At 41.3% G+C, this 12,641-nt stretch overlaps 1 protein-coding gene and 1 long non-coding RNA gene across 3 annotated transcripts; both read left to right on the forward strand.

Moving 5' to 3' along the window:
• Positions 1-267: 267 nt before the first annotated feature.
• On the forward strand, positions 268-12,319 carry LOC124285024 (iron-sulfur protein NUBPL-like). Of its 2 annotated transcripts, none has more exons than XR_006900704.1 (10): positions 268-450; positions 2,476-2,629; positions 4,599-4,633; positions 5,543-5,633; positions 6,059-6,098; positions 8,237-8,331; positions 8,926-9,019; positions 9,618-9,824; positions 10,654-10,736; positions 12,154-12,177. XR_006900704.1 is itself a non-coding variant. In XM_046721167.1 (10 exons), the coding sequence occupies exons 1-10, from the start codon at positions 364-366 to the stop codon at positions 12,208-12,210; spliced, it is 939 nt and encodes a 312-aa protein (XP_046577123.1). In that variant the 5' UTR covers positions 273-363; the 3' UTR covers positions 12,211-12,319. The 2 variants fall into 2 exon arrangements, 1 of the variants encoding a protein (XP_046577123.1); XM_046721167.1 differs by having other exon boundaries at positions 273-450; positions 8,237-8,327; positions 12,154-12,319.
• Positions 6,110-8,067, forward strand: LOC124285025. Its single transcript, XR_006900705.1, has 3 exons — positions 6,110-6,380; positions 6,673-6,957; positions 7,266-8,067. It is a non-coding gene; the product is annotated as an uncharacterized LOC124285025 (long non-coding RNA).
• Positions 12,320-12,641: the final 322 nt, after the last annotated feature.

The following is a 12,641-nucleotide window of genomic DNA, read 5'->3' on the forward strand; positions in this document are numbered from 1 at the left end:
ACCCCCTGTTCCTACACCCCTGACTTCACGCTGTTCAAGCAAAGCAGCTCGACGCATTACAATCTTAATACACAGGATTTTACTAGTGCTTCATCTGTTTCCTATGAAGTTGTACAGTACAGAGCCCACATGCCGGTGTCATTTCTGTGTCATTTGAATAGAATATATACGTAATTAATATTTCAGTATATTTTCTGTACCTGGATACTATTCAAGTATATGTGGTATATGGGTTAGTATACAATGTGTCGCTATAATTAACGTGTTCCGTTTTCTTTCAATTTCGTCTTCTAGTTCGTTCTTTTAGCGTCTCCACGCTTGAAGAGCTCCACAACAAACAACACGTGTTTGTGTGACAGAACGATGTTCCTCAAGACTTGGAGATGTCTGGCGAAAAGAAATGTCAGTGGCACGTGGATAAGACTATTCTCATCTCATGACAATCCATTGGTAAGTTTCACAGTACAAAATCGTCCTGACTTTAAGAAAGGCATTAAAAAACTGTGAGAAGTCCGAATCTCTTCCGTACTGAGAATAAACATCGAGACTGCATGTGTACCTCGTGATGGTTTATGCCCGGACTGTCGACAACAAGAAATAATCCGTCCAAATTACTTGTCGACAGTCCGGGAAAAGGGAGGTGATGTTCTACATGAGTGACTTCACTCCCAGTGTTCTCGAAATTAACAAACCAATTAAAACAGAGTGTGATATATATAGTAGACAATATATTTATTCAGTCAATATAACAACATGCATGTATCATGCATGTATCATATGTCACACAATATAACATATTTGTATATATATTTCATAAAGCTCACACAATATATTTGTGTGTGTGTTTTATATAAATAAGTGATTTCTGCAGGTGTATAAGTAATAAATATATAAAAGATGAGTCCAGTTATTTCTTCTTGCCAAAACTCCTTTATATGTGCACTAAAGTAATCTGAATGTTCAGCCAAGATGAAGCAATTCTGACACATGGTCTGTGTAATTCAAATCAGTAAGTCTGTCGGCAAGAAGGTGAGCCTTCAAGGATCGAATCCTAGCGTCGATGATGATTCGGTAGCGACGTCTACGGACGGGATCTCTCTGCTGTCCTTGGATCTGCTGAATTTTCACTTCAGTAGCTGACTCATTCTCTAGATTGATGTCTGCAAGGGTCTGTGGAAGCTTAGGGACGGTCTTGTGTCTTTGCTGGTTCTCATGGAGTCAAAGGCAGGAATGTGTTGGAGAAGGGCGTCCGGAGCAGCTGCTGGAGTCTTTCTCAAGTTGCTGACTTCTTCATGGTAGATCTGGGGGATAGGCGTAGTGTTGTCAGTCTTTGCACGATGATGGAGCTTTGACTTGAATGCATCGACTTCAGTAAGAAACAGAATAGCAGGATGGTTGGGACCTTGACCGACCATATTCAGCAGGTTGTTTTCTGTAACCAGATATGATGGACAGGTTGCATCTGTACATCTCCAGTACGTTTTCTGACCTCTGCATCTGTTGACTCTGTACTTGAATCCATTGTGGTAAAGATTCTGACCTCTATGAATGTTGTCCATCAATGTAACCCGCACCACAGCATTTGCCATTTTGACAGTGGTAACAAAATATTCATGATCTATTATATATACCCAAATGCTAAATGTTTACAACAGCATTTCGATAATCCTTCTACTCCCAATATCACAACATAATTTGTAAGCACTCTGTTTCTTTCCGGATGTTGTTGCATGTTAAACTCCAAAATGGTAATCCTTCCACTCGCATACCGTAAAATAATAGTCTGTTTTTGCAACCTTAATTCTCTTGCAAATTGTTAAAAAGACATTCTCTTTAATCAACTTAATTCATTTACTCATGATATGAGCATAGCTGTAGCCACCATAGCCACTTGCAAACCACTAAGCAAACATTCTCTTTCATTAATTAACACCGTCACGGTATGTTGACCACGCGATGTCGACACTCTGGGTTTTTTGTTTTGTCGACGGTTAGGAACATCCTATTTTTCATTTGTCGACAGATCGGGCTGACACCTTTAACGATGGGAATTAAGCCGATGAGAGGTTGTCGGATCCTGTATGTCGTAATAATCATACAGATGAAATTCACATTTACTTTAGATTCACATCAGGTTCATCTGTTTCTGTACGAGATATATTTATGCAGCTAACTCAAATTTCTAAACTTCAACATGATTATATTGATATGTGGATGTTAAATGTGACTAAATATTATGCTGTTTCTACATAAACTAGGGTGCTGCTTAGTTAGTGTGGAGGGACCGGGGTTTGGCCTTAGTTTAACAGGTTTTAAGGTCCATCTTCCCACCTTTCTATCATCATAAAAGGTCCCTAAAACTATATAATGTCTATTCTCTTCATGTCTTATGTACAAGTAATCATCTTCACTAGTCTTTCCATGCATACTCACATTATCATTACCATGCCATCATAAAGATCACATTATTTTCAGGGCATTCCTCCTTCTTCAAGTAAAAAGTCACAAGAGGAACTGAGAAGAGAACACATGGCTCGAGGGTTGCCACGGAAACGTCAGATTGATGGGGTAAAACATGTCATCGTTGTTGCATCAGGAAAAGGAGGAGTTGGAAAATCAACAACAGCAGGTGAGTCCAATTGCTTAGATTGATGCTCATGCTGTTGATCACTGAATTGTCTGGTCCAGACTCGATTAGTTAGAGACCACCATCATATAGCTGGAATACTGTGGCATTAAACAACAAACACTTCCAATGCAATTCTTAATTTCCTTCCTGCTTCCCAACTGTTATAATATAATGATGAAGGTAAAAAAACCACAACACTAGTTAATTTACAAATGAACCAAAGCATATTTAGAAATAGAATAGGGACGATTACTTTGATAGGTAACTATGGTAACTATGGTAAGCCAGAAAAGACCAACATTTAGTTGTGATCTGGCTTTATGGCATGTCTTCGACCGGCAGCTATGTCAGCTCCAAAAGCTAGGAAGGTTTGAAATAAATGGCATCAAGTTTGGTAGAATGTCCAGAGGGGGAAGGGTTTTCAGTATCTGATTCCCTGAGTTTAGTTTATGAATTTGTGCACAGCATGTTCAAAGTTCTGTTTTCATGTATTTGCCCAATTTTCTGAGAGAAACTTCATTTACCTTTAGCTCTATGTCTTTATTGTAAACATGGTTACAACATATGATACAGATACATTGACTTTACCATTCTGATTTGAAAATATGTCATTGTCACTCAAGCATGAAATATCAAACTCTTCACTATGAAACAGCAAGATTAGGGCTGGGATGGGTAACTCGGATACCCGGGTCTGATGGGTAAAGAGTTGGACCTGGGTACAAATCACATTACCCGGACCCGCTTTTTATGTGACTAAACATGATAAATGAAGAATTGATTGAATGTGTTTGTTGTTATTGTATTGACAAGATTGTTGTCTTATGTTTGAAAACTTGCACTGAAAACTCACAACATATCAACTGTTGACAACTAAGCATTGTTTACTTGTAAGTTTAATGTTATACACTTGTACCTTCAATTGTATTTTTCCTGTAGGTTGTTGGAGCGTCAGTTGTTTGTAGCTCCTTGTTTGTTATAGGGGATGATTGTTGTTCAGATGTTTCCGCATATCGATGACATACCCCCTCCTTTGTGACATAGCTACACGAGCACAAAATGCATTTTGTCTTTGTGCCTGATGCGACGGATTCAAAATATTTCCAGATGCCACTCTTAATCTTGGTCATGACTGATTTTATTGAAGGGGAATAACTTGCAATTAGTGCTTAACTGGTACCAGTGTCGAGTCGGGTAATAGGGGATCAGGTACCCGGGTAGGAAATCTGGACCCGTCCCAGCGCTGAGTTTCATCACTGACCTAATATGTGCTGTGACATGCACAGCTGTGAGGTCAAGGCCAGCACACCCAATGTAGCTGCAGCTGTGACACTACAGGGAAACCCCATACAATAACTGATGGGGTTACCTTGGATAACTGACCATCTCCGTGGTGTAGTGGTTAGAGCGGAAAGTCGCACGTTCCATCCCTGGCCACGTCATACCAAAAGACGTTAAAATATGGTACTTGTTGGTTCCTGCCTGGTGTTCGGCAACAAGGGTACAACAATGGGTACAACAAGGATTGGTCGGCTCGGAGTCAGTATAATGTGTCTGAGTGGGGTATTCATGCTTAACTGTGGCATGGTATCTCAGTGAGCTAGCGCTATAAAACCAGCTTAACGTCTGGGCTAGTACAAGCAGCCACACATACACACGCATGAACGTCGTCATACGAGCAAATATTCTCAAGTGCGACATTAAACCACCTTTCACTTCACCTCACCTTGGAGGTGTTTTCAGGAACATTAATTATACACTTATATAGTTAACTGGTCACACTTGACTGGTCTGTCTGATAATTGGGCTGTCTGACAAATGGCACGTCTGACACTTGGAAGTGAACCATATAGACAATTTGAGAATGATAATGGTGACACTCAGTAAGTAGCAATAATACTGGCTAGCAATAAGGGTGATAGTATCTGAGTCTCGTCGTAACATGATCTGTGTTTCACATCTTTTGCAGTGAATCTTGCTTTGGGCCTAGCAGCCAATGAACCGGTAAGCTATTTTCATTTTCCTCTTGGGATAGTGAGGGAATCTAGTGGTTAAAGGGTTCTCTCGACATGCCAAAGACCTGGGTTCAATTCCCCACATAGGTACAATGTGTGAAGCCCATTTCTGGTGTACCCTGCCATGATATTGCTTGAATATTGATAAAAGCAGCATAAAACTAAACTAACTCACTCACTCATTTTCGTCTCAGATGAGCATATATGTGTAAATATTTAAATATTATGTATAAATATTTAAATATTGTGTGTAAATATTTAAATATTGTGTGTAAAGTTTAAAATATTATTCGTAAATTACAGAGTTGTTTAAAAAGGGTGTTTGGAAAGCAGGGCACCAGATAAGGGCCGTATCGGCGTATGTACGGATAAAAAGTATGCACAATACGGTAGGAAATAATTTAGAAAACGTAGCAGATACGCACCACAACAATGGTGTACGGTCTTAGAATCATTTGCAGACGTATTTATCTGAAAAAGTATTGTTTTTTTTGTTTATTGACCTGTTTACACAAGAGCAGCAATGTTGTGGTGCATATATGAAACGAAATGCAAGATTACTGATACTCCATTAAATTCCATTCAGTACTCTAAATGTACACTTAAGGTTTTCCAGTACTCCTATATTGAGAAAATGAAGAGCACGTACTCTGATGAAAAATTATCTGGACCCCTGGGAAAGTGTTTTATGATTTTCTGTGGTAGTGGTGATTTTCTGGGATCTACGACATTATGATGAGAAGTTGAGACAGATATTATGTAACTTAAGCTAAAAAATACAACAGTCATGCACAGAGATTGTGTCTTTATCATGATATCATTGTATCTCTAAATTCTTAATGACACCTCTAGTATGTGTCAGTTATACATAGTTGTTTGAGACTCACATGTGTTACAGATGAAGGACATTGGGCTGCTGGATGCTGATGTTTATGGCCCATCAATACCCAAACTGATGAACCTGCACGGAGAGCCAGAACTTACGACAGGTAGTAACATAGTTTAATACCACAGACATTAGTCCTTGTCAGTTTGTGTTTATTAGTGATATCCAATAACATTTTCATTAGAAGTCAAGGACCTGTGAAGATCTGGGTTTGAATTGGTCTTCAGCAACCCACACTCATCGTAAGAGGCTACTAACAGGAATCGGGTGGTTGATACATGTCTCCCAATTGCATAGATCAATGCTCATGATGTTGATCACTGGATTGTCTGGTACAGACTCAATTATTTACTGGCTGCTGCCATATAGCTGGAATATTGCTGAGTGGGGCGTAAAACAACATCAAAACCAAACCAAAGCAAGTCAAGTTTTGTTATGACTTCTCTACAAATGATCGGAGCCCAAATGTGTGTTGTTGTGGCTGACTGAGTGTCCTCATTACTAATTGACTCTTATTTCATTTTACAGATAATCTGATGAGGCCACTAGTGAATTATGGAATAAAATGGTAATGTATTAATAACACATAATTATTATGGTGTTTTTACAAACACTGTATGAAATAGTTTGTTTATATATTTGATATTTTCATCACATGGGCATTATGTCTGTGAAGCAGGTAAAGAAATTAATATGAAAATCACAAGAGTAGTGTGTGGAATCCAGGGCTGAGTGGGTCCCCGGTACTCTATGACAGGTGTAAAAACCAACAGTGGGGTCAGGTGGTCTTGAGTGGGTCCCCGGTACTCAATGACAGGTGTAAAAACCAACAGTGGGGTCAGGTGGTCAGGTGGTCTTGAGTGGGTCCCCGGTACTCTATGACCGGTGTAAAAACCAACAGTGGGGTCAGGTGGTCTGAGTGGGTCCCAGGTACTCTATGACAGGTGTAAAAACCAACAGTGGGGTCAGGTGGTCTGAGTGGGTCCCTGGTACTCTATGACAGGTGTAAAACCAACAGTGACTGGTGTAAAACCAACAACCAACAGTGGGTGGTCAGGTGGTCTGAGTGGGTCCCCAGGTGGTCACAGGTGGTACTCTATGGTGTAAAACCAACAGGTGTAAAACCGAACAGTGGGGATCAGGTGGGTTGAGTGGATCCTCGGTACTCTATGACAGGTGTAAAAACCAACAACAGTGGGGTCAGGTGGTCTGAGTGGGTCCCCAGGGTACTCTATGACAGGTGTAAAAACCAACAACAGTGGGGTCAGGTGGTCTGAGTGGGTCCCTGGTACTCTATGACAGGTGTAAAAACCAACAACAGTGGGGTCAGGTGGTCTGAGTGGATCCCTCGGTACTCTATGACAGGTGTAAAAACCAACAACAGTGGGGTCAGGTGGGTTGAGTGGATCCTCGGTACTCTATGACAGGTGTAAAACCAACAGTGGGGATCAGGTGGGTCAGGTGGATCCTCGGTTGACAGGTGGATCTGAGTGGGTCCCAGGTACTCTGTGACAGGTGTAAAACCAACAACAGGTGGGGTCAGGTGGTCTGGGGTCTCGGTAATCTCTATGATCAGGTGTAAAACCAACAACAGTGGGGGGTCAGGTGGTCTGAGTGGATCCTCGGTACTCTGTGACAGGTGTAAAACCAACAACAGTGGGTCCCCGTACTCTATGTGTAAAACCAACAGTGGTCTGAGGGATCTGGTCTAAGGGATCCCGGTACTCTATGACAGGTGTAAAAACCAACAACAGTGGGGGTCAGGTGGGTTGAGTGGGTCCCCGGTACTCTATGACAGGTGTAAAAACCAACAGTGGGGTCAGGTGGGTTGAGTGGGTCCCCTGTACTCTATGACAGGTGTAAAAACCAACAACAGTGGGGATCAGGTGGTCTGAGTGGGTCCCTGGTACTGTATGACAGGTGTAAAAAACAAGAGTGGGGATCAGGTGGTCACAATGGGTGAGCTGGCAGATTGTGTATCATTATACCTAATTGTGTGGACTGTAGGGCTGTAAAACAAGCCATATCCCTTTATAAATTCAATTCACTAGTGACTATTATTAGAATCGAATATTCATGAATTTGGTTTTATAAAAAGAATGCTTTACTCTTGAATTTCTCTGTTACTTATCAAAGCATGATAAAGATCAAATATACCCACTCCAGACAGGATAACACTCCCATCTAGCATTTGATTTGTGGTCTCTGGTCCTTTTCTTGGTAAACACTATCAACATCGTCAAAACATGTCAAATAATGTGTTTTGTTTATGTTTCACTGAATATAACGAATAATAGATGAACTGAGAAAAATAATCATAATTGCACAATGACTCTTTTCCCCATGACACAAGTATTTCTTCCTCAGTGACATAGTGACTGAAACAAATGGCTGCTCCTTCAAAGACATATCTGAGGTCATGTTTGTCAAAACAGTTGACAAAAGTAGATAAATAAAATAAAGAAAGAAAAACAAAATTAACGTTGAAGAGGGTAGTCAGGTGTCTCTCTCCCACCCACACACACCCACCCACACACTCACCCATTTATCCAGTTTTAAATGGATACAATTTCAAATTATTAATATACGTTTAAGTAAAGTTGTGGTGATCCTTAGCAAAGTGTGAGTAGTATAAATGGAACACCATGACTATGGAGACTCCCATGACACAGCAAGTGCTCCTGATTGTCATTGTGTGTGCTGCAGTATGTCCATGGGATTTCTGGTGGAGGAGAATGCAGCCATTGTGTGGAGGGGCTTGATGGTGATGGCAGCCATTGAGAGACTCACCAGGCAAGTGAGTATGTTATTTTGATTATTGTATTATATTGTACTATGATTTGCTGTGAATAAAAAACATGAAAGAAGAACAATTTTTTTATTTTAATGCAAAAAGCCATGTTGTCTACATGTGCTATTAATCAAATAAAGGAAAACTAGGGGAGATTCCATTTATATCTGAAGGGGTAAACTTATTACTCATGCATGAAATAACAGTCACCAGACCATGAATTGTTGTTTTAAGACTGTAGGCGAAATGGGATGTAGGCGAAATTGGAACATGCCGTCTGCATCAAGCCTTCTCTGTACATTGTCATTTTCATGTTGTCTGATGCCTTCAACATTAAGCTCAATACCACAAAGAAGATGAGTGGTATGTTTGTGAGAACAAAATACTAATAGTTAAAATTCTGCAACAAAGTTTGTGAGAAACAAATTATTCTTGATACAATATGCGCAATTTGCTCTCATTATTACAATTAAGTGTTTGACAGCTTGGTTTAGAACATGAGTGGAGGACAGTGTATCGGCACACGTCTGTAGTTCTGTAGATATTACTTTGTAATTTTCAATGTCGCCCCTTACCATTATTATCATGATGATTAATCTTACAGGTGTCATGGACCCCACTGGATTACCTGGTCATAGACATGCCACCTGGGACTGGCGACGTCCAGTTGTCCATATCACAAAACATCCCAGTCTCAGGTACAAGTTTAGATCACGGGAGCTCAAGCTTTGAAGCTGCACAACAAATCATGCCAAAGACCTCAAAGGGCTTAAGTCTTGCCACACTCTGAAAACATTTCTCTTATCATCTAATAATGTCATATTCCACTGTCCTCTGCTAAACAACACGCTTATAGTGAATTGACAGATCTGGCTAACTGTTACATGTGTGTGTCTTGAACAGTTGTTATATGCTTTAGTCGAAATAACCGTGAAGATCCGGGTTAGAGTTGATCTTCAGTAACCCCTGTTTGGGTAAGATGGGAGTAATGGGATCTGGTGGTCTGGCTCACTGACTTGGTTGACACATGTCATCATATCCCAATTGCTCAGATCGATGCTCATGCTGTTGATCACTGGATTGTCTGGTTCAGATTTGATTATTTACAGACCTCCGCCTTATAGCTGGAATATTGCTGAGTGCAACGTAAGACTAAACTCACTCACTCACTTCAGTCGAAAGGCAGAACTAGGGTTGGAATGAACTAATATTGTGGTCCCATGGAATTTGTTACAACAATGGTTTACTGTAGTGCTGTTTACAGAGACCTTTCTCATTTGGGTTTCTGTTCAACAGGTGCTGTGGTTGTGACGACCCCACAGGACATTGCGCTGCAGGATGCACGTCGTGGAGCAGAGATGTTCCGGAAAGTGAACGTCCCGGTGCTGGGACTGATCCAGAACATGAGTGTCTTCGTGTGTCCAAAGTGCGGACACCAAGAACATATTTTTGGGAAAGATGGTGCAGAAGGAATTGCTAGGGAAATGAACTTGGACATTATAGGCAAGTAGCCTGACAAACAGAGTCTAGCAAAATCAGATTAGGGGATCTGTTTTCATGGTCGGGACAGTGGGATAGCTTAGTGGTTAAAGCATTCGCTCAACACACCGAAGACCCGGGTTCGATTCCACACATAGGTGCAATGTGTGAAGCCCCTTTCTGGTGTCTCAGCTGTGATATTGCTGGAATATTGCTAAAAACTGCGTACAACCATACTCATACGCTTGCTGTTGTCATGGTTACTCTACTGCCAGGGTTCTGATACTAGACAATGAAATGGGGGATTGTGTGGACAGTATGACCGACAGTACCATGAATTGTGTCTAACTCGTTGATTTGATGGTTTGATGATCATACCAAGACACAAGGTGGCATTTGTTATGGGCATGACGCTTGGCATTGGGGTGATATTTAAGCATGATTACTTTGAATGTCTTGGTAAGCACAAGTTCAGCTCACCTGTAAGATATCTATGTGTAAGAATACAAACTGTTGTCAGTGCAGAAAAGGTTTAAATGGCTGAATACTGATCGATGTGGGCCGTTGGGTAGCCTAGCGGTTCAAGTGTTCGTCAAGTCGAAAACCCAGGTTCGATTCTCCACATTCGTGCAATGCGTGAAGCCCATTTCTGGTGTTGCTGGAATGTTGCTATAAACAGCGTAAAACCTCACACACTCAATAGTGACATATCAGATAATAGTCTAAACAGGCTTGTCATACTCTTTTGTCAGTTTTGAAAGAAAGAAATGCACTGTGTGGGTTGTGATATACAAGTACCAATGTCAACATATAAATTCTGTGACCCTAATGTAAAGTGACTTGCCCTCCACAGGTGACATACCACTGCACAGACGCATCCGTGAGCTGTCCGACACTGGCCAACCTATTGTGATAGCTGAACCAGACAGTCCTCAGGTAACATCCATCTCCTACACTGTATCACTGGCTGGGTGATCTAAAGCTTGGGGTATTGATATACCAGTATAACACTGACACTCACTCACTCACTCACTATTGTGATAGCTGAACCAGACAGTCCTCAGGTAACATCCATCTCCTAGACTGTATCACTGGTTGAAAATATGGCATTATATCCAGGGTAGCATTATAACCAGGTAGGACAGTTGGATGCCCTGTGTAATCAACAAGGTGATTGAGCTGATGTCTCCTGTAATGAGCCTTGAATGACTGGATAATCCCAGCGTCTAGGGGTTGCAGGTGACTGGATAATCCCAGTGTCTAGGGGCTGCAGGTGACTGGATAATCCCAGTGTCTAGGGGCTGCAGGTAACTGGATAATCCCAGTGTCTAGGGGCTGCAGGTGACTGGATAATCCCAGCGTCTAGGGGTTGCAGGTGACTGGATAATCCCAGCGTCTAGGGTTGCAGGTGACTGGATAATCCCAGTGTCTAGGGGCTGCAGGTGACTTGTTGTTGTAGGTTGCAGGAAGTGTATTGTCACATGTGTTATCCTATCTGGGATTACAAGACTACTCAAAGCATTAATGAGTTTGGTCAAATAATTTGAGTCATGTAACTTAACCAATTAAGGTATCTATTCTACATGCAGCCAGTGTAATTGGCATTATAACCAGGAAAAATTACTTTTGCTCCAAAAACCACTGGCAAATGGCATTATAGCCAGGGTATTATAAATTCAGGAAATCCATTCTGGCCAAAACATGGCATAATATCCAGGGTGGCTTTATTACCAGGGACATTATAACCAGGGTGCACTGTATGGACAATTAGTGAATAATGCACAAAAGCACAGTAGAGCCTTGTCTAAATGGTGGCTGTAGCATAGCCTAGTGGTTAAAGCATCCACCCGTCATGCCGAAGACTGGGTTCAATTCCCCACATGGACACAATGTGTGAAGGCCAGACTTCGTGTCCCCTGCCATCATATTGCTGGAATATTGTTATTCCTAAATGTGGAAGTCCTGTGTATAGAGCTCAGGTCACAAAACAGTTGGAGTTAAGTGTGTGGCAGCTTGACTCCTGAGGGTTTCTAGGACTTCAGTCCTGCCCCACAACGAAGCACATGTGATACATGTGGTCTCACCTTAGGCAAGTGAGTTTGTTCAAAATTGCCTCAACAGAAAATGGGTACCTGGTGGAATAAAGTCAACCTTCTAGAGCCTCATAGGCAGCTTAGATTATCCAGGTTAATAATAATTAGATCGCATGCTCTGAGCAGGATATGAAGCCAGGAAAGGCACGTTATAAGTATTCTCATCAATATTGTTAAAAGGGTAAAACCCAAGTCTACCTGAATGGTAAGTAACTGGAATTTTGCAAAATGTTTTACAAGACCTACTTGTTCTTTTACAGGCAGAGACTTACAGATCTATAGCAAAGACAGTCTTAGAGCGTTTACAGAACACATGAGTCAGCCAGATGTTCACCTGATTGGTCTGATGTAACCTTATAGTGGACATTGCCAGTGTAGGAGACTGCCCACTCCGTGTTCTCTATAATAACAACCTGGAACCTGTCACAGATCCAAGTGATGTGTGAGAGCCAAGAGGCAAGATCTATTCATCTGGGTTTATGTCTTTGTCTACCAGCAAAACATCTAGTCTTGATTCCAGGACGTTTGCCTCCAATAGGGAGGGTTTCACAATTCCATGTAGTTTCCTGACTGGATTGTGTGCACAGGCTGCTGTGATGTAGCTGGAAGATCAGGTGAAGCTGGAATATCTGCAGTATGGCTGAGGGATAAACCAGAATAAAGTGAAATTAATTTGATTCTTTGATTCGGAAAAGTAATCGTCTACATAATATTGCAAAGAAATGTAACCATCCAACGAAGTGGGCTA

The sequence above is a fragment of the Haliotis rubra genome, unplaced genomic scaffold (genome assembly GCF_003918875.1).
Source record: "Haliotis rubra isolate DU_JTF1 unplaced genomic scaffold, ASM391887v1 Scf35, whole genome shotgun sequence".
Lineage (NCBI taxonomy): Eukaryota > Metazoa > Mollusca > Gastropoda > Lepetellida > Haliotidae > Haliotis > Haliotis rubra.